This window comes from Thamnophis sirtalis, unplaced genomic scaffold (assembly GCF_051295495.1).
Source record: "Thamnophis sirtalis isolate CommonGarterSnake01/CBP01778 unplaced genomic scaffold, rThaSir2_p1.2 scaffold_2, whole genome shotgun sequence".
Lineage (NCBI taxonomy): Eukaryota > Metazoa > Chordata > Lepidosauria > Squamata > Natricidae > Thamnophis > Thamnophis sirtalis.
In genome coordinates, this window is record NW_028261382.1 from 141,246,161 (window position 1) to 141,268,239 (window position 22,079).

Genomic DNA, 22,079 nt, shown 5'->3' on the forward strand with positions numbered 1-22,079 from the left:
CAGTAGCCCAGACCAATTTGACTTCTCTAATTGTAACTCAACTGCTGCAAATATATAGCCAGAGCACAAGGTGTGGTATTTCTCTATCAACATATTCAGGGGAGGAATTTTGAAGGCTCCCTCATTAATGGAAATATTTACATATAATAAATTAACAAGTTGTTGAAACTGATCCTATGCTAACCTTCTTCTGATTGCCTTGTTAAACGCATAAGTTGTTTTCATGAGAGAACATTCAAATATGTGAATATATATATATAATATGATGACTTGATCGTGAACAAATTATATGATGTACAAGTAAATATTTTAAAAAAATATTGTAATAAACTGAAAATTTATTGCAGTCTAAACTTTTAAATGTTCAACTACAGATTGGCCATTCCGCCAGTTTCATTGGATATATGTAATAATGACAATACATACAATAGTCAGGTAGAACTTTTGCTAGGCAGTATAGACAATAATTAAATAAATGGATTACTTGTATAATGAGATAGAAGTTAGATTGAATGTTAGTTGTGTTACTTATGTAACTTTTTAAAATAAATGGTTCAGAAAATCACAGTACATAAACATATCTTATTTTTAAAATATTAATTGATCTAAAATAGCCACTTGGAAATCAGAGTGCTTTTTCAGGAGTGTATAGCTAAAATGACAAGAGAGGGAAATTCCATCTGCTGCTAAAGAAACTTCCCCAAACCCCTTCTTAACAACTTAACTGTTAATATTGATCCATGTGTCTCACATAAGAAGTCATACAATTTGAAATGACTGAACCTCCAATCCATTTGAAACCGACCTCCTGATGTTCAGTGACGTAAAGGGGCTATAAAATCCCAGTAGTTCCTCGATATTTTCCCAAGCTCTTTTTGCAACATCTCTACTTCTCTCAGAAATCCAGCACATTGTGCAGTCAATCTGCACAGCTACACCCTCCCCAGTGCAGTTTCCTAAGTAGATCTCAGCTGTGCTGCCTTAACTCTCAGTCCCTTAGGAAGCAAGAGACAGCAGATGGGGTTAGGGCAGAGGGTGACGCTTCTGACAGCAAACGGCCTGGTTCTTGAGTTGAAGCTGTGAGTGTCAGGAAGCACCTTGTCCCTTGAGGACTAGCCATTGAAGAAAGTTAAAAATGAGTCTTTTGAGAAATGTTATTAAAAGTAGTAAAATTCACAATTGTGCAGATGATGTGCTGGCGTGTGGTTATTCGGATGCTAATGAGTTTGACATTAGGGAACTCCAAGGGTTTACAGCTACTCCCTCATGTGATTTAGAGCTTTATTGGCAATCTTTGGGAAAATAAGTAGAAACTGTATTGCTAATAAATATAGAACCTGATGGAGCATTAGAGAATAAGGAAGTTGTGTCTGTGTGTGTATGTGTGTGTGTGTGTGTGTGTGTGTGTTGGGGGAAGACTGCTAAATTTGAGGATGTTGAAAGAGTTCCTTTCAGTAATCTTTTGTTTTAGAATAATGTATTACAAACAAAAGGACTGAGGCAGATGCAAAGTGCCTCTTGTAAGAAACTAGATTAGTAAATTAAAATCTTATCAGGGTACACAACCTACTTTTCTAGAAGTGTGTCTATTATAAGATTAACATACTTTTAGTTATTAGGGTCATTTATTTCCTGTCATCCATAATGCCATTTTCTTTCTTTGTTGTAATACTTACCTTAGTCTGTCTGACACATCCAAATTTGGAAAAGAATCTTAACTCAACTTGTGCCTCTCTCTATGTGCCTCTACTTATTATCAATATAAATATTACAAACAGTATTTTCAGCTTCAATAGGAGATACTCAAAATTATAGACACTAAAATAATATGCATCAAAAGTAATCTTACACCATGAAGAAATTGGTGGTATCTTAATTCCAGATGTGCCCTAGGATAGATATCCAAAGTGATAGTATTGGTAGGAAAGTTAGTAATGTCCACCAATTGTGGAAATTCTAGCTGCTCATTACTGAATGTCACTCGGCTTCAAAAATACCCTTTCCAGAAAAATAAGGAGCTAAAATGGGATATGGCTAGAAAAAGGAATTTAAATCCCTTCTTTTCCTTCTTCTTCAGTTTGTTTTTAAAACAAAAGATTAAAGAAACAAATCATCAGATTTATAATTGGATATCCTGACAAAAGATAACTTTGTTCATCGTTAATTCCAAAATACCATTGATCTGAATATTCTTTCTAAACGCTGTGATAAAAGGTTTTTTATTGCAATCTGGGAAATTCAAAGGCATTCTTTCAATGAAACATACAAAATGCAGTTTAAACATCTAAAATATTTTAAAAATAAAGGTGAATGAATACAATCCATCACAAACTTTTCTTGTACAATAGAAATGTTCTAATGTTTTCATTGAAATTATGAGAATAGCTGCATGCACTGGGATTCAGTGATATCCTTATCCAACCAAGATCACCTACAAAACGTTTAAAGAGAAGGGGTCTGTGCTTGAAGATTTATATTATCAAACTGCAATGTCAAGAAATCAATCAATGAGTGCAACTTTTCAGATAGTGGGAATACCAGTAATTTCTGAACAACCAACTTTTGCTCTGTTTAATCATTAGATAGTTACAGCAGCTTGAAGTCAAGGAGGAAAACATCCTTTGGAGCTCTCTAAATCAGTTTCTTTACCATAACTGTCCTTGATTGCATATAGATACTAATATAATCCTATGGATCAACTTAAACTGTAGTGACCAAAATACTGATGTATGAGAGAAGTAGATAGGTTGACTAGCAAGTAGGCAAACAGGCAGGCAAGATGTCTCTTATTTCTGGGGAATGAGGCCATCTAACTGGCCCTGATCTTCAAACTATAACAATGTTTTTCATCTTTGGCGCCTTGAAGATGTATAGCTTCAACTTCCAGAATTTCTCAGCAAGCTTAGGGAAATTTGTATCAGACCTCTTCAAATTGTAAAAGTTGAGAAACACTGAACTATAAAGTTCCTCACCTTTTTCATGTTTTTCCTTCATGTTGAAGCTGCAACTGTGTAACATTCTAGACTATGGACTGCTCAAGACTAAGTAGCATTCAGGACTATAAACATGTTCCTTAGTAAATTGTCAAGACACCTTAAAGGATATTAATGAGTCAATGTTCTAAAATTCATTTTTAACTGTCCAGTTTGCCTTGTAGAAAAAAGATATGCAGATAGAGATGTTGCAATCCAATATATACTTTGTGTGGTATAATGTTTTAGATATTTTTTACTGTGAGTTTTTAAAAATGGTATTGATTCTAAGTGGAATTATGCATAAGGCATTTTGTATGCCAGAACTGGTGTTAATAGTAGGACTCTAGTCTTTTTGGACCTTTGACCTGGTAGAACAATATTTAAAAAATTACTTATACATACACACACTCACACACACGTTCTTTTACGTGTGTGTGTGTGTGTGTGTGTGTGTGCATTACAAATCAATCCACTGAAAATGAATGTCTCTTTACTGAAAACTTTGAACTGTAATCTATCACTTTGATCCAGTCTTTTTAACCACCCAATTCTATGCAGGCAGCCACACTAGTCAAGAACAAATTTTGTTCCTAACTCAGCTTTTAACGCATGTCTTTGACTTTGACTTTATTGGGATTTGTATGCCGCCCACTCCCTAGGGACTCATGTAATGTCATGTAATATTTATTCATTCTATGACCAGCAACATAAAACAGCCAAAAAGGAATGAAAGATAATAAGTAGAATCAGAATCAAAATAAGGCAAATGAGCACAAATATATATTGACTAGTGTTAAGTAAATAAAATGCAGAGTATATCCCTATTAACACATCCCTATTAAAACACTATTGTATTTGTTAATCTACATATTAATAAAGCCTACATATAGTATTAAGACCATATAACAAATATATATTCACCAAAAATTATTAAAGTACAACTGAAGAAAATATTAGTGAAAATAAGAGTCATTACTTCTTTATTCGGTTTTGCCTTATTTTCATTGTAGTAGCATAAACATTTGGCTACTGTACGAGTAATGCCAGGATTTAAGTCCTGGAGAATTCATGTAAAAATTATATGGTCTACCTAGGAATCACTCTATTATGGGAAGGATCAGAGGTGATATTCTGCCAGTTTGCTCTGGTTCGGATGAAAGTAGTGGCAGTGGGGGGCTCCGCCCACTTGCCCAGACATCATCACGGATGCTCTGTGCATGAGCAGAAGGTTCTGTGCATGCGCAGAAGCCCCGCATGCAAGTGCTCCTGGTTCCGAACCAGTAGCAAAGGTAAGAGGTTTTCATGCCTGGGGAGGATGTATTTTGATCTAATAGCCCTATAGTATTTGTAGCGTAATAAAACATGTGTAATGTTTTCAACTTCCATATTACCACATGTACATATTCATTCTGCTGGGGGGATTTTATTATATCAGCCTTGCTGATATAGTGCTTAAATCTACCTCTAAAAATTCTATTTGAACTTAGGGACAGTTAGATCTCTCAGATATCTTTCTGATTGCCATATACCCTATCTTATCCCATTTCTATTATGTAGAAGTATCCTATTAACGTCTAACTGGAACTCCATAGCTCTTATTCTATTGAAAACCAATTGTTTGGATTGATCATAGCCTAATGAGATTAAAAACAATGGAGAAAGTCCATACAATGCCAGCTTATGTTTCCAGGGAGAGTAGAAGTTATTTATCAGAACTATGGAAGGAAGGCCAGCTGGAAAGAATTGAATGTTCAGCCAGAAGGTTATCATCATCTCCCAGGCCCTATCATGAATTTGAGGCATTCCCAGGTTTTAACTCAAATTTGTATGTAGGTCAGAACTTGTATTTAAAAACACACTGTCTATAGCAGACATTGTTGTTCTTCTTCAAGCTGACGAACTATTGAATGGTCTCAGGAACTGCTGAAAACTGTTGGGAAAAGGCTGCATATTAAAAGTGTCTGGCTTCAGCAGTTCCTGAAAGCACTGAGTGGTTTCAGCAGTTTGTCAGCTTAAGAAAGGACAACACCATCTGCCATTTTTAGTAATAGGCAGCCAGTTCATATCCAAGGTTTATTCTTAAATCAGATATTCATAGCCCAGGGTCTTTCAGTAAAAAACAACAACAGTGACTGGCCCAAACTCACTTAGATGCCATCAGTGGCCAAGGAAATACTACACCTTGGTTCTTGCTGCTTCTAGACTAGCACCTTAGCCAGCATTATATATACCTTTTTTTCTTATATTTTACACTTCTTTGCTTAAATTATAAACAGATGTCAGGGTAAGAATTAAACCTTGTAGTTCTTTCAGCTGGAGAAAACCATTAGCAAATCCATTGTGTTTCCTAAGTTTATATCATATAATTATTGACTTATAAGTGTCCCATATCTAAAGCTGTTCAATATTACAGTAACAATAATGAAATTTCTATAGTACTTTCCAAGTATATTATTAAGAAGTATGTGTGTGTGTGTGTGTATAGATAGATAGATAGATAGATAGATAGATAGATAGATAGATAGATAGATAGATAGATAGATAGATGATAGATAATATGAGAAATGTATTGATCCTCGAAGAGCAGTTGGTATATGTTTTTGAAATAAAGCTTTAGAATAGATGTACAGCTCTGTTTTTCCCCCCACTATATTTTTCCACAATGTTTATACTGTCCCTTTTATCTGAGAAAGCATAGTAGATATATTACTCTCATATATTTATAATTACACAAATAATAACAAATCATGTAATACTGCAATGCAAATTCTACTCTTTGTTTTACTTGTATCATGACCAGTGATGGTATTCAGCCGGTTCAGACTGGTTTGGGTGACTGGTAGTGAAGACCTGCCCACTGCCCATCCAACCTGGCACTATGCTGTCCTATTTAGCCACATTTTCTAAGCTGGGTGCATGTGTGCAAGCCAAGCACATGCATGGAATCAAAAATATAAGGGTGAAACTTGCATATAACATAAGATCACATGATTTGGAAAAGCTTTACTTGATATGGATGCCCATGTTTCTTTACTGAAGATAACTTTTTATGATATGGCACATGATATGGCCTGAAAACACACAAAGTCTCCCTGATTTGAATCTTCTCATCTTTAGTTCACATTGCTGATATTGTACTTAAGTAAAACTACAAATTCTAAATAAAGATCTGTGTAATTCATCTCCAAACGAAGTTGTCTATTTATTACATTTATTGACATACATGCATGGAATTACAATATAATTCGTAACATACATTGGGTACAGTTTCCTTTGAATTTTCAAATGACAACACCAAATGATAAACGTATGTAAATAAATATTCTCTGATTTGCAAAATCCAAAGTTTCATTTTTTTCCCCTCCATCTCAAGTACAAAATACAAAAGTTAGATATATTACTTTATTTGGTTAGTGCAGTGAATTTAGCCATCAGTGTTAGTTCCATCAGTTCTTTTACCCATTCATCCATTGTGGAAATTAGAATATCTTTCCATTTTTGTGCATGAAGCATTCTGCAGAGTCCAATCTGGGTCGGTTACCAGGACCAGAGTTTTCTCTTCTGAGCTTTCGGACTCATGCTGGAGCCCATCTTCAGGGAACTTCTCTCTAGCCATAAAGCATTCTTGCTGCTGTGAATATGTATAGCAACAAGGTTCCAGATCCCCCTCCCCCAAAAAACTTCTTTGTCCATTAAGCTTAAAAGAAAAGTCTCTACCTTAATTATATATTCATTTTTTAAAAATCTTCTGCAGTAAAATATGAATTTTACTGTATTTCTTTACTTATCAGAACTCCACAAAATGGTGAAAAGTTCCTTCTTTGCATTTACATTTCTAACATACATTTGAAATCACTTTGCATATCTTTGACAATTTGGGGGAGGTGTTAAATACCAACTATGCATCATTTTATAAACAATTTCTTTTAGATAATAGTTTAATTTAAGTTTGCAACCCTTCATCCACATGTTTTCCCATTGTTCAAACATTATATTATGCTGCAAATTCTTTGGCCATTGAATCATGCAATGCTTCACATAGTCATTGTCCAAATTCAATTTCAGTAACAATTTGTAAACCTTGCATTCTTTCTTACAGAGAATGAATTTTGGGATTATCTGTTAAGTCAGACAAGACATTTTGGTCCAAGAGACGGATTTGGTCATTTGGAATTTGCACATAATTTTACTCCGAAGCAAACAAAGGTGGGATAACATTTTTGGTGTTTAGTTTTGAGTGGAAAGTATGTTATCTCATTTGTCAAACTTGTTTCATTTGGACATTTTGTTTGGATTTTAAAACTTTTGATTTATTCAGACAATATGATTAGTTAATTCCCAAAGGATCTTTTAAATATGGGAATGGTGCTTCTATTTTTTTCCCTTTCAGATGAGGCAAGCAGCAATGATATTTTCACATATACATGTATGCCTTCGTATTAAAAATAAATATTTTCACATAAATAAATATTGTGCAAAACATTCATTAAATACTTCCATCACAGTATATTGAAGCTTTTATTCTTTTAAACTAAAAGTTATTTTATTCTATTTATACTCTGCCATTGTATTAACAATCAGTTTTCTTTCTTTTTAAATTTTGTAGTTGCAATGAATTATCCAGAAAACTGATATCCTTGTACTATAAAACCCCAAAGATACTTATTTTTCTTACAAAAATTATTTTTACTAAAGAGCATAAGATTTGTGCATATTTATTCTGAAGATATAAAGTTAGCACCTGCCCCCATCCCACCCCCATTTCATAAAGCTGTGACTTTACCCTCTGATGCCTTGATAAAGCAGACTAATAGAAATCCTTGGCACACATGAGTTACCTAAGGGAATAATAGAACTATTTGCTGTAATCGTTTGGCAAAAGGACATAAACATATGGCTTTGGTTTATATTCAGTCCTGCCAGTTGTGCAAAGTTGCGTGGACGAGGTATACAACAGCAGTGACAACTCCAAAATCAGAAGTGAGAATCAAAATAAATCATCCTCATTAAAGACTCATTCAAGCTTGTCTCTGGTATAACATGTATTCCACTGTTAACCCAGTTTTGAATTTTAGATCCCTTTTCGAAAATAGATGTCCTCTTTTACCATGCTATCATAGAAAGGATTACATGGTGCATAGTCTCAAATTAAAACTCTCTCTTATTTAGGTTTAGCATTTAAACTTGTCTATTCTAGTTTTGGAGAACAGGAATATTGGTACAGTAGTCAGATTCATATCATTTATTTTTCATTTTGAGGGTGCAACAACATTAATGATCATATGAATAATAATGTGTGCAAAAGCAGCTTTCAAAATCCTGAAAGCTATAAAGCATCAGAGAAAATACTCTAATTACAGCTTTGATGCTGTTGATGTATAGCTGATTTAAAAACGAAAACAAATACAGATAATATTCTAAAGTAACATTCTGAACTGACTTTTTATTTTCTTTCATTATTAAGTATCTGCTAATATCTCATAATATGATATTGTTCTTTCCTTAACCTCAAAATTATTATTATCCACATTTTAATTCTGTAACATGTATAAGTATGTAAAATATGAAATTTAATATTCATCCAATTGTACTTAGTTTAATTAGTTCATGAGTTCTTATAAAATGTATTTAACCAGCTTTATTCTTTTCTGATGGTTATAATTTTCTTTCAATCTACATTTTATAAAGCATAATGAAATTGACATCTTGCTTACCAAGAAGGCCAATAGTAGTGGGCAAATTTATTCCCAACCTAGAAAGCTCCTAGGAATTTGTTTTTTTACTAAGTTACAATGTTATAATCTCTGTGTGGACATAGATTTATTATTCTAATGTTAGGATTTTCTGCTGTAAACATAGTCCTTGGCCTCTTCTGTAACCCGAAGAGTCATTTGAGATAGCAATCCATCAATCTGATTTTCTTCCTTTCCAAGTGTAAATGGACACCAGATTATCAACTTTCTTATAGTAAAGCAGCAGGTATATCTATAATATCAAGTGGAAATTTATAAGGGAAGAGGAAGTAGAAATCAAGAGGGATTGTGATCAGATATTTATTATTTTGCTTCAACAGTTTTATTTACTTTCATATTTTTATGTTACAAAGAAGAGTAGGTTGCATGGTTTCTAAATAATTCTTATCTGCTCCAATCAATCAAGTCACGTTATTCATCACACAAAAAATTGTTTGTATAAGCTCAATCCCAGTCAGACACAAAATTAAAAAAACAAAACAAATTGGAGCCCATATTTGAATGATGGTGAAACTAGAAATTATATTAAATACAAGGTATTTAAGCACTGCAGTCACCCTATTCTAATCAGGATTTTACACAAAGTTGCAGGAACTGAGTATGTCTAGTTTAATAGAAAGAAGACATGATAGCAGTGTTCCAATATCTCAGGAGTTGCCACAAAGAAGAGGAAGTCAAACTATTTTCCAAGGCACCTGAGGGTAGAACAAGAAGCAATGGGTGGAAACTAATCAAGGAGAGAAGCAACTTAAAACTGAGGAGAAATTTCCTGACAGAACAATTAATCAGTGGAACAGCTTGCCCCCAGAAGTTGTGAATGCCCCAACACTGGAAGTCTTTAAGAAGATGTTGGATAGCCATTTGTCTGAAACGGTATAGGGTTTCCTGCCTAGGCAGGGGGTTGGACTAGAAGACCTCCAAGGTCCCTTCCAACTCTGCTATTGTATTGTATTGTATTGTATTGTATTGTATTGTATTGTATTGTATTGTATTGTATTGTATTGTATTGTATTGTATTGTATTGTATTGTATTGTATTGTATTGTATAGATACACATATACATACATGCAGATAGACACACACCTGTACAGTTTTATTGCTTTTAACTTGTAAGCCTTCTAACGTTGTCCTAAGGCAAGATGGGCAACAAACAAATTTAATAAACTAAAAACATAAACATATTGAAAATTTCACTTAAGGCCATTTTATTCATGAAAATGTTTTAATGTTAAGGAAACAGGATCCATTCATTTTATCAATTGCAAGCAAGAGCTTCAAATTGCAAGGCTCATTTTAAGGTTTTGATCAAAATCTTCATTTTCATTTTATAAAAGCAACCAATTTGATTTGGGAACATGATGGAGGACAGGAGACAGTTCAAACTCCTTTGTTTTTAGCCACAAAGAACAAAATCATTCAGCTGATGCTTGCAACTTTTTTGTGAATGTCTAACGTTTATAACAAGATGGGCAAAAGTTTGGAGGATCACTTTTGCTGCTTACAGTATATGTAGTCCTATACGTACTTCTATAAAATGCTCACTGCAAACAGAAATCTAAACAAGAGCTCAATCAAATGTGCAGTTTACTTGGGTCTGTGTTTTGATTATGCAGGTTAAAACTGGGAAATGTTTCAGGTTTAAAAGTTGGACAATTAAACTCAGTGGTACCAAAATCGTGTATACTTAATTCTGTTAAGTTAAACAGAGTTCAGTATTGAAGTATTGAAATTTAAAATGGATATGTCAAAAGTTATTTGTACACAAAACCATGAGCGTTTATGTCTGCTCATATACACACTCATATATGCATAGTGATACACTTACTGTCTAATATGAAAATATTGGTTACTTTGCAGAATTTATGAGGGGTTTGCTTTGCTATATACTTTTTTCCTTAATTGCATATGATCTCATTGCATTTTACTCCAAAATATTAAAAAATGTTGCTCCCAGAAACTAAGGGCAAAGCATAATATTTTCATTTTAAGATCACATAAAACATTGCCTGTCACTAGTGAATATAAAAGCTCTTTGAAGGCGTTATTAAAATGAAAATCATTAGTCAAATGAACTATAATGCTCTATTGTGTGAACACGTACTTAAAGGAACTCTTGATTAAATCACATATTTTATGTCTGTGGGTGAATATGCATCCCAATAAGTGTACTTAAGATGGCAGCTTTTAGTAGGATATTGGGAATTACAATGTAAACTCCACATAAAAGTAATATATAAGCTTCTTATCTTTTAAGCCTAACAAAATTTCTTCCTCCTACAGTTTTACTTTTCAAATTTCAAGTCTGTTATTTTTAATGATGTCAAAGAAACTTTTTAAAATCATGCCATTATATTAAAAAAAAGAAATGCTTATCTGTTTTCCAACTTATGGTTAGAATGACATAGTTCAGTTTATTTCACTGTGCTTTTTCCCCCCTACAATTTTTAAAATGCAGTTCAAAAGAATGCAGATTCAAACTATTATATATTGAACGAAGTTTGGTCAAATAGAGGAAGGAACTAGTTGGAACTTTTGCTTCTTTATGATACGTTATGGTTTCATTTGGATGATCCCCAACCCTCTTAGCTTTTGGTAAGAGATCAAGAACCTGGATGTTCCTTCAGGCATTTGAGTTGGGGGTTAGGTGAGTTTATGCTGGCTTATTTTGTATTTTTATGAGTTGGGATCATTGTTGTGTTAAGTTTACTAAATTGTTTCCAAGTTTTTTATGCCATTCAGTGTTACTTTGTGCAATGTGTAACCACGTGCATTCTCTCTGTGTCTGTGTGTGTGTGAAGTAAGCAAGCTTTTAGTAGATTATTACATAGACCAAAGAGGCATGAGAAAACGAAAGAATGGAACTGCATGGCCATAACTCTTCAGCCTTCTTATCACCAAGCTGTTTCTTTTCAAGCTGCAGATGTTTGATATTCTGTTAGAGTCAATTAATCAAACACTCCGCACATGGAAAACTAAAAACCAAGAATAGAATAAGCTACAATGTCAGTAAAAATCTACACTACTGGTATAGTAGACAAAGGATATATTTTCTCTATGATCAGATGAATTTAAAACATACAGAAGGAGTCTTGTTGATCTGATGGTATAAAGTAATTGAGACAGGGCTTTGAAAAAGGTATGAAAGAACTATCAGAGTGATTTACAAAAAAGATTACACAGAACTGAAGCAAGAATAAGAAAGAAACTCAATTCTGCATTGATTTTTCTTTAAATAAGGTGGGACAGAGAGAAATTTGGAGAGGCTTTTGTGAGCTTGCTTTAATACCCTATAACATGGCAGTCAAACTCCTGGTCCATGGGCCAGATGTGTCACATACTGGCCACACCCACGAAGGGGAAAAAGTCCAGATACATCATGTGACACCATCGTGATGACACAAGTTTGACACCTGCCCTACAACAATCAAATACCATGCTGGAATATCTTCAGGGTGTGTGTATGTGTACCTGCATTTGTGTGCCTTAGAGTAAGATTTTAACTTCTGGCAACTGTCTGGATTAGACTTAAATTTTCTTGACAAGATTTTTCAGAAGTGGTTTGCCTTTGCTTCCTTCCTAGGACTAAGAGAGAGAGACTAAGGCAGGACTAGAACTCACAGTTTCTAGCCTGCTACCTGCACCAATTTGGCTCTATTCAGGCTCTGTTTGACCTATCTCAAACTGCTGACAAATATAAATTTGAGCATACATATAATGTGCAATGGAGAGCATGTTATATACATTATAAAATAATTCCACTGGAATCAAAGGAACTTATCAATTGATTAGATGGCTGATATATTTGATGTGACCAATCATACTTACATTCCATCTCATACAGGTGACTTGGATAATGTACAGAATTAAAACTCAAGGTTACAATGTAAAATAACTGGCATGCAAGAGTAAATAAAAATAACTGCACTCACCCCCCAAAAAGACAGAAAAGTAAAGAAAAAAGAAAGAAAAGAAAATGCATCAATACTAACTTAACCTCTTGATCCAGACATCTGGGGAAACAGTTAGGTCTTCAGTGCCTCGGAAAAGGCTAACAAGTTTGGAATAATCTGAATTTCCAGGTATATGCTATTCCACAGGGTAGATGTAATTGCTGTTTCATGGTCATTTCATCCATACAACCAACCTATAAATGTTAATATTTGTCTTACAATTATAGAACATTATTTTAGGAATGTTTATTTCAGTTCATTATGCTCTGAAAACTTAAAATATGTACAAGCTATTTAAGGAAACATCAAACATTTTGTCTTTAGTAGTGTCAATGCTTCTAGAGTTCAGAAAAATAATCATATCAGGTTGACTGATTTCTTAATTAATTTCTCTCCAGATTTGTTGTCAACTTCCAATAATCACACTGACTAGTGTTATTATTGTTGTTGTTGAGATTTGTATGATACCCCGTTTAACATTAGCTCTGAGTGGCTTTACAATAAAAGACAATGCATGAAAAACAATAGGAAAGCATGATGCAAAAACAGCAGTATAATGAAGACACTACATTTAATAGTGGGCACCAGGTTGAAAAAATTGAACTAGGTAGTTGTTTGGCGCACAAGTGGAATTAAGAAAGGATATAGTAATATTTACCTTGTAGTGTTCAGCAATTGGGATAAAATGTGATATGCTGGATTATGGTGATATTCTGCTGCTTCTTATTTGTTGTTGCTGCATACTGAAAAATGTGGTATGTTTTAATGGAGAAAGGATGCTAAATTATTATTTTTAAAATGTAGTATTGCTTGAGTTAATAAAAGGCGGTTTGAATACCATGCCCCAAAGTAGGAGGGTCTGCAAAATGTGATTTAAAAAACAACAACAAGATGGTGGCTGTGATAATGTGAATGAAGCTCCACCTGTTTTTTATGTGCATCAGATAAATGAGTTGGAACTTTGATTGTACCATTTCAGCCTCCATCTTGACATATATTTTTTACCACAATATGAGTATATTCTTCATTCAATTACTTTAGTTAAATAGCCAGTTGATTTATTTCAATTTTTCTTATTAAGAAAGGGCTGCTTAATATTTAGCAATGTGTCATAAAACAAGGCTCTATCAAAGAGCTCAAGTAGACTTTTGAAGAGAATGGAAGTAATTGCCCAACTTTGCATCACAACTCTTTAAAATATGCCATTGAATAGATGGAAAACTGCACTGCATTGGGACATAGTAAATAACTTCAGCTTTTTGAGGAAGTTGGGGGAAGGGGAGGGTGATTTGAGTTTTCTGTGGACTACTTTATATGCAGCAGACACCCTCAGCCCGTGATGATGGGTTTACAGTGCTATGTTCATCATACTAAATAGGCCTAGCCAGATTAATCTTAATCTGTTTAAACATCTGTCATAAATTCAAATGATTTTCCTAAAGAAAGAAAATCAATAGAAAAAAAATCACCTATATTGATTTGGCTAGTGTTTTGCACCCACTGTGTGGTATTTAAATATTCATGACCAAATAAAAACTCAAATAAATGCTGCTTAAAAAGAGCCAGAATTCCCTGCACTTCTTTTTGTTTATTTCACAATTAAAAAAAGAATTGCAGTGATTGGTGTAGCATTTATTATGAAATGATGAGGATGGAATTCTAACTGCTTTTAAAAAAATAATAGTTTTAACTTCTAAGAGTGGCCGTTAATTTTTTTCAGCAGAGTTGCAGGTGAAATACAGCACATTGGATAAATAGTCTGTATTGGTTTAACTGCACATAATATATAGTGTGATCTGGAGTTGTTTGTCTCAATAGACTATAGTAATCAAAAGTAATGAACCTATTATGTGCAGGACCTTGGAGAGCATGGAATGGCAGTAAAAGTGTGGCACATAAAAGGTTTATTAAAGGAAATTAAAGTCCATCATTGCCACACCTGCTCCCCTATTATAAGTCTATGGCAGGTCAGTGCCTTCAATCACGACTCAGCATCAGAGAACAGAGCCACATTTCCCATTACTATTGCAATCACACTGCAAGCTACCCCATCTAAGGTTTGAATGGCAGCAAGCAACAGAGAAGTTTTCTTTCTGATCAAACACTTTATTTTTAATTATCTACATGGATAGCCATTTTCTTTGGAGCATTTTCTATTATCCTCCATTATCCTTCATTGCAAACACACACACACACACACACACAGAGAGAGAGAGAGAGAGAGAGAGAGAGAGAGAGAGAGAGAGAGAGAGAGAGAGAGAGAGAGACCCACAAACACATTTCTAATTTTAGATTATGCAAAGAAACAGACTTATTCAAGTATTTGCATAACATTTACAAAAATCAGTTCAACTGTTTGACTGCTTGTTTATTCCTATAAAGAGCTATTTAGGTCATATGTCATACACCATATGTTACATATTTCATATAGCCTTCTGTAATATTAGCTGTAGTGGGGAAGAGAGATGCTCAAATTCTTGTTACATTTTGAAGTTGGTTACATTTATAGTCATAATACTGAAAAAGACTGAATAATGTGGATATATGCAGATTAAAAAGTTCCTTGAATTCTCTAATATTTGATTGTAGTAAATATGCAATCTTAAAAAAAGATTGCTGGGAATGGAAATGCAGATTGAGTAATACAGATACACAAGATTAATAAGTAAATTCTATTCACATCATTTATTAACTAAGCAATAGTTAGCTCCTTTCTAAATTAAATGGACTGAACTTGCTATAGAAAATTAACTGTTTTGGACCATATAATGATTTGATTTCCTCTCAAATCCTACTGTATTGACTTCATCATGACAGTATATATGTGCGTGTGTCTGTATGCACCTGGGAAGGATAATGAAGAATTTATAATACCAGGTCAACCAAAGCATAAAGTCATCCTAACTAAAGCTTTTGTACTCTACCAAGAAAACCATGTATGTATGTATGTATGTATGTATGTATGTATGTATGTATGTATGTGTATGTATGTATGTATGTGTATGTATGTATGTATATATGTGTATATATATATATATATATATTGATAATAAGAAGCCCTCAACATACTTTCAAGGAATCATTGACAATCATTTGACATATTCTATTAGTGTTTATGACATAGCTAGATTAGTCTTCAGACCTATAAATAAACTTACAATACAATACAATACAATATATAATAGTTGTTACCATAAGAAGACCAGAAAAGCCAAAACTGAAAAGAGAGAGAATTAGAATGGGACCATGAAATACAAAGAACATAAATATAGGTCAACTCAGTACTTCACACTTTGAAAGATAAAATGCATTGACTATACTTTGACAACTTCATCAGAGAACTGAACTGAATGGTCACTTTCAGTCAGAAAATCATGGTTTTTAACATTTAGGACACATGAAAGAAGGAATGGCATTTCTTTTATAGTCAGGAAATATGAGTAAGGACAGTTCTTGACTAAAATGCAAACAATGATCAAATATTGATTGCAACAGCAAAGATATAATAAGGAACTGATTGTGGAACAGATCACAGATTGCTCATGTGCAACTTCCTAGTCAAGCTGAAAAGGCTTGAAAGAAGAAAGCCAATTCGTTTTCATGATAGGATCTTGAGATATATCCATAATTTTCAAGATGGACCACAGGATTGGCTTTGGTGTCCTGAATTTCATTGATTGGGAACCAGAGGAAGTGTTGAGTTTGTGAAGAATGCATGTGAAAAGAAATTGCTAAAGAGCAAGCAACCAAATGCTGAAGCTACATGGCCATAAAATGTGCACCAGTGTAATTCAATTGCTGCTAAAAAAACCTTCATTTGTGTTAACCATGTCAAGCTATGCAATGTGCTTATGAAAATGGAAATTCTACAACATCTCATTGTCCTCATACAAATTATCTGAAGTTCTAGTAATATGAGTCAAGGAGTACACATAAAATGGGACTATGATTAAATGCAAAGACCAAACTAATAATAACTAAAGTAACCAACATTTGAAATAACAATGAACATATTAAATGATGGATACCTTCTGCTTTTAAAAATCTAATAAAAGTCGAGAAATGTACCACAAACTAATACTTGGTACAATAGCAATGAATGTATTGGAAAAGAAGCTACAAATGCCAATTAAATCAGAATTATGCAAATACTGGTTTTCTCTGCTCTATGAATGTGAAAGTCAGACTCTGAAAAGGAATAGAAAGACTAGCAATGATTTTGAACTTTGATATTGGAAAACATTCCTGAGGTACCATATCATGAATGGAAAAAGAAGCAAATTAAAGAATCATGAAACAAATGAAATCCAGAGTTACCACTTGAGAGACAATTCATGATGCTCAAATTATCATGTTTTGGACACATTATGCAAAGATTTATGCAAAGACTTGATAAGTCTATAATTCTGAAAAAGGTGAAAGGGAAAAAAAGGATGACCAGCAGCAAAATGGATGGGCTCAGAGTGTCGAGGAGTGCACTATTGGACAAATATCCCTAAGAGTTGATACCAACTTTATGGCATATAATTGCCCTTTTGTTATGGAGATAAAATAAAGTAGGGTACCCATGTAAACCAACTTGAGCTTCAAATTAAATAATACACAAAATGGTAAATACAAACCAGATAATATTTATGATTTGAGCAGGTTTGAGCATCAGATTGTTATTGCTATTAATCAGTCTTTTTAACAGAGATCAAATAGTACATAAAGCACAATAACTCAAAATCAGAATGACTTCAATCTGCAATTGTTTTACCATCCAATAGTCAAGTTTCTTAGTTATGTTTAACTGCAATCATTATAGGCTACAATTCATAATAATAAACTAAATGCATAGTTTTGGAACACAAACATTTCCTAGCTTTTGAATTATGGATGGGTGAAGAAAATGAATGTCAGTCAGTTTTCCCCAGTCTTTAATTTGTGTTGAAGACTATAATCCCAATACATCTGGAGACACCAGCCTTCTCTTAAAATTTAGAATTCTTTATAACAAATAATATACAATACATAATTGTTGTATAATATCTTTGCTGTGAAATATATTTTGGTGTTTCAGGTTAATCCACAGAGTGTACAGAGGTTTCTGTGGTTCATGGTGGAGTGTGGCCCCAGTCCTGAGGTCTTGGTAGGCTGGATGAGATCAGAAGATTCAGAAAGCTTCCTGCATCTTTTAAGTTTTAAATATTTTATTTCATTTTCATTTTCATTTTCATTTTGTACAATCACTTATATACTGTGCAAAGAAAAAAGGAAAAAAAAAAAAAAACCCCCCAACATAACACTTCATTCCCCCATACACCCTCTCTTCGCCCTCCAACTTTCCTTTCACCCCTCCAACATTCCCCTCTTCTACTTCCCTTCCCCCTCAGACATCTCCCCCTCCCTCCATTTACCCTCCTTACATTCCCTCTCACTCCCTCTTTACTTCTCCCTTCTCTTTCCCTCTTCTCCCCACTTTGGTGTATCCATACAATTCAATTTGTTTTTTACAATAAAAGTAGAAAAAGAAAAAAAGAAAAAGAAAAAAAAAAACGGCAGTACACAAGTGAATTCTTATTGTTCTAAGGATTGAAACTGTAATTCCACCCTCCCCCCTCCCCCCTATAATCCCCCCTCCCTAACCCCCTTACGGCTTCGCAGGTCCCATGCCCGGCATAATTCTTTAACAAGCATTTAAGTATAATAAGGCCAACTAACTTTAAAATTTAAAAAAAGTAAGATAAAAGTAGCCAAAAAGAAAAAGGAAAAATAGTAGAAAATAAGAAATAATAAAAAAAAAAACACCCACACTCACACACAAAAAGGAGAAAGAAACAAAAAGGGTCATAAGCCCACTACGTTACCACAGCTTCCCATTATCTATAAATCTTAATCAATGTGACTCATTCCAAATTTCGATTATTTTACTACTTGCAGGGTTTCAAACTATATTAGAGCCAGGTAAGTTGATCAGTTAGAATTCCCCAACTAAAAATCTCCTTGCTTTGTCTATCTATTCAAACCTTTAATTTATCTCCTTTTTTATCCAAGTATCCAAACCTTTCTATAACACCATTAACTCAAATACTTCTTTCATTTTTCATTTCCAACACCTCCCTTTCTATCCTTACCCACCTCCACATATAAATTTTTTACCTTCCACCCTGCCTTTATCCATATCCACATATATATTTTATCCATATTCGTTGCTCCTCCCATATTTACTCCACTTTCCTGAAGATTCTCCGACCAAACTTTCTTAACCTTATATTAATATAGCAACTCAAACAAACATCAGCTTACGTTCTAGCCCCATGTAATCTAATTAAACTTTCGCTGCCCTTCCCTCTCCCACGCACCTCCCAACTCCGTTTGTCCCAAACCACAACTCAAAAAGATCACAATTTCCGCTCTCTTCACCTAAAAGAATAGTTCATGCGCAATTAAAGTTAGAGTTCAAACAAAATTTCTGTACAATATATGTCCCCAATCAGCAACGCTTCTTTCAGTCTCCATGTCTCATCATCGATATGCCACTTTTCCATTTTATCCCAGACGGAAATCATAAAGCTTTAAAAACATCGCTAGTCTTTATTCTTTAGTCTTCTGCCCTTCCGGAAGAGAAAAGCAACACGCTCCACCTTGTAACCACGTGTCTCGCTGTTTGTCTTCTCCTTCTCCCTGTCTCTCCCCAGATCCGGATGAATCAGGAAGTCCCGCCTTCAGGGTCTCGTAGTAAAATTTTCGGGCTTCACAGACAGAGTTAATGCGGTGTTTTTGGTCGCCAAATGTAACTGTAATACCAGCTGGGACTTCCCATCTATATGAAATCTGAGAGTTTCTGAGTTCTTCGGTTAAGAAAGCATACTGTCTCCTTGATCTTAACATTTGAAATGGTATTTCCTTAAAAACAATCAAGTCGTCCCCGTCAATTCTCAACCTCTTTCCGTAGAGCCTCTGTGTTATCTCATTTCTAGATTCCCTTGTAGTAAAGTATATTATTATGTCCCTCGGAAGCTGTCGCTGTTTTGCTACCCAGGAATTCTGGCGGTAAATTCTTTGAATCTGCCAATCAAAGTTAAGTCCCGGACTTCCCACCAAGCGGCTGAAAGCCTCAAAGAATGTCTGTTTCAAATTCTCCTGTTGGTTTTCACGCAGCCCTCTAACACGTATAGCAAAGGCAGACTTGTTATAATTTAATTTGACAATTTCTTTTTGTGCAGATTCAATTTCCTGTTCTAACGTTTGAATTTTTGATATCAGATTAAGGTTACTTTCTTCCAAAAGTTCCAATTTGTCCTCCGTTTCAGCAATATAATCTGTCATGACTGTCATTACCCCGATTATATCCTGCTTTGCCTGAGCAATTTTAGCATCAAATTCATCAGATAAATCCGAAATCAGTTGATTAATCTCCTGTCTGAAATCATTAAGCGTTTTAAGAAGGAATTCTTGTGTTAGCAAATCTCCCGTGGAGGGTGTAGGAAACAAGGGTAGCGGCTTCATGGCATTTTTGGGAGATATATTATTAAGGAGGCGCTTCTGTCTAAGTTTGGGAGCCATTCCAGAATAAAAATAAGAGAATCCAGCGAGCCAAAAATCAAAGTCTGTGCTCCCCTCAGATAATCTTTTAGCAATTAGTACGGAGAAGCCTTCAGGAGGGTAGGGTCAGCTAGCTGCGTCAGATCAAACACAAAAGCTACGAGATCGCCATCTTGTGACGCAGTTAAAAAAAGAAGAGAGGGAGCCTTTTGCGAGATTGAAGCTGGTATTTTAAATAGTAATAGAGAAAGTTCCTCGGGAATGTTCCCCGCCCGAATTGGCTTTTAAATAGCTTAGTTTTGTCCTGGGGGGGAGGCAATCTGCCTAGGCTGCAAAAAAAAGCAGCGCGGAAAACTGGCCGGAGTAAAGGCTCAGCTAATGTTGAACCTCTTCTCCATTCACAGCAAAAAAAAAAAAGCTATGAATTACAAAGAGATCCTAACGACTGACCTTCTCCCTGCCCCTTTCTGCCAGAAAGGAGAGATATCTATAGATCTTATAAGATATACGAACCAGAGTCCTGGCAGGAGCTTTACTTAGCTCCCGACGGCGGCAGCCCCTCCCCTCGAAGCCCTCTCAGCTTCCTGCATCTTTATTGTGCTCTACTCTTAGCAAATATTCTTAGCAAACTAAAAAAATGTTTATTTCTAAATGTAACAAATCATGAAAATTGTGCAGAATTTTATTTTTATCAAAGGGGCAATGAACAGGGTAGCTGCCTTAAAATTAGTTTTTTTTAAAAAAAAAAGTCATAGTGAATAAATCAGTTGCATATGTGCCTAATTTACTAATTTCAAAATCTATACTACCAGATCTTAATTCAATAAGCAAACATTTCATCATCTCAAAAATGTGGTTCCTTTGTATTTTTCAGAATTTAATTAGCTCTTTTGCTCAAAACCTCCAATTACTTTTTTGTCCCTTCTTCTTGTCCAGATCCAGGATGAAAGCCCTCACATTTCCTTCCTCTGTTTAAGTGGAAAACACACAATCATACAAACAATTTAAGAACAGCTGCTCCTCCTGCTTTCATTGTCAGTCTGAAATTTTGTTTATCACCAACAATGATGGAGAAATTTTTTTTCCCATTTCTAACTGGATAGTGAATTTCTTCATACTGTAAATAAAAGCTAATGTTTTTACTTTACAGAAAAATGTTAAGAGTTTTCAAATATAATAAAATGACATTACATATAATTGACAGAGTGTTTTTATGCATAACTTCCTGGGTAACTGTAGGGAGGCAATAGGATCAAACTCAGTCCTGCTTGGTTGTGGTTTTGTTATCACTCTATCCAAAGAAATTTATATCAAATAATATACTCTGAATTAAATAGTTTGAATATATTTGTTTCAGTTGAAGCTATGATTGCTTGAAACTATACTGATGAGATGTCACCAGAAGCCGGACCAATTTTCATGGCATAATTCTACAAGAATACACTGCTTTGTTAAAATTCTGTGAATTAATCATAGACCACAAAGTTAGGATGAATTTAATGATCATATCCCAATTGTGTGAAACATACCTCCAGTGGCAAGATATGTTCCAAATCCACAACATACCACCAGAATAGTTACAATAGTGATTGTAACAATAGACTTAGCATCTCCCACAAAACAAATCTAAAATCTATGAGATATAAGAGTAGTGGTCTAGGACTTAGGTTCAAATCTTTGCCCATGAAGAATACTGGATAATTAGGAATCAATCAATGATTGTCAGCCCTTCTTCATTCACAAATCAGGAAAGAAAACCACCAGACTCCATTTGTTGAAATCAAGTGTACTTTTACTAATTATAAATGAAAAGAAGCGAAGCTAAGCTAAGTCTGATTATTTAGGCGCGAAAGCGAATAATATATTGTATAATT

At 34.4% G+C, this 22,079-nt stretch overlaps 2 protein-coding genes across 3 annotated transcripts in view; one reads left to right on the top strand and one right to left on the bottom strand.

Annotated features, from left to right (window-relative positions):
* ST18 (ST18 C2H2C-type zinc finger transcription factor) overlaps nt 1-22,079 on the top strand; it is a 277,028-nt gene that overhangs the window by 120,672 nt on the left and 134,277 nt on the right. Inside the window, exon 1 of one of the 2 annotated variants that reach the window (XM_087707069.1) lies at nt 7,081-7,181. The exons of the other annotated variant lie outside the window; for it this stretch is intronic. The gene's annotated coding sequence lies outside the window, so the exon portion shown is untranslated. Of the gene's footprint in view, nt 1-7,080; nt 7,182-22,079 lie in introns of those variants that run through there. 2 annotated transcript variants of the gene reach the window in all.
* LOC148049212 (uncharacterized) lies at nt 18,462-20,770 on the bottom strand. Its single transcript, XM_087707067.1, has 2 exons — nt 18,967-20,770; nt 18,462-18,917 (listed from the first exon to the last, which is right to left on the bottom strand). The coding sequence occupies exon 1, from the start codon at nt 20,224-20,226 to the stop codon at nt 19,255-19,257; it is 972 nt and encodes a 323-aa protein (XP_087563193.1). The 5' UTR covers nt 20,227-20,770; the 3' UTR covers nt 18,462-18,917; nt 18,967-19,254.

Bases quoted from the DNA above. Each gene is read 5' to 3' on its own strand.
- LOC148049212 (XM_087707067.1), bottom strand. From the start codon at position 20,226: ATGGCTCCCAAACTTAGACAGAAGCGCCTCCTTAATAATATATCTCCC.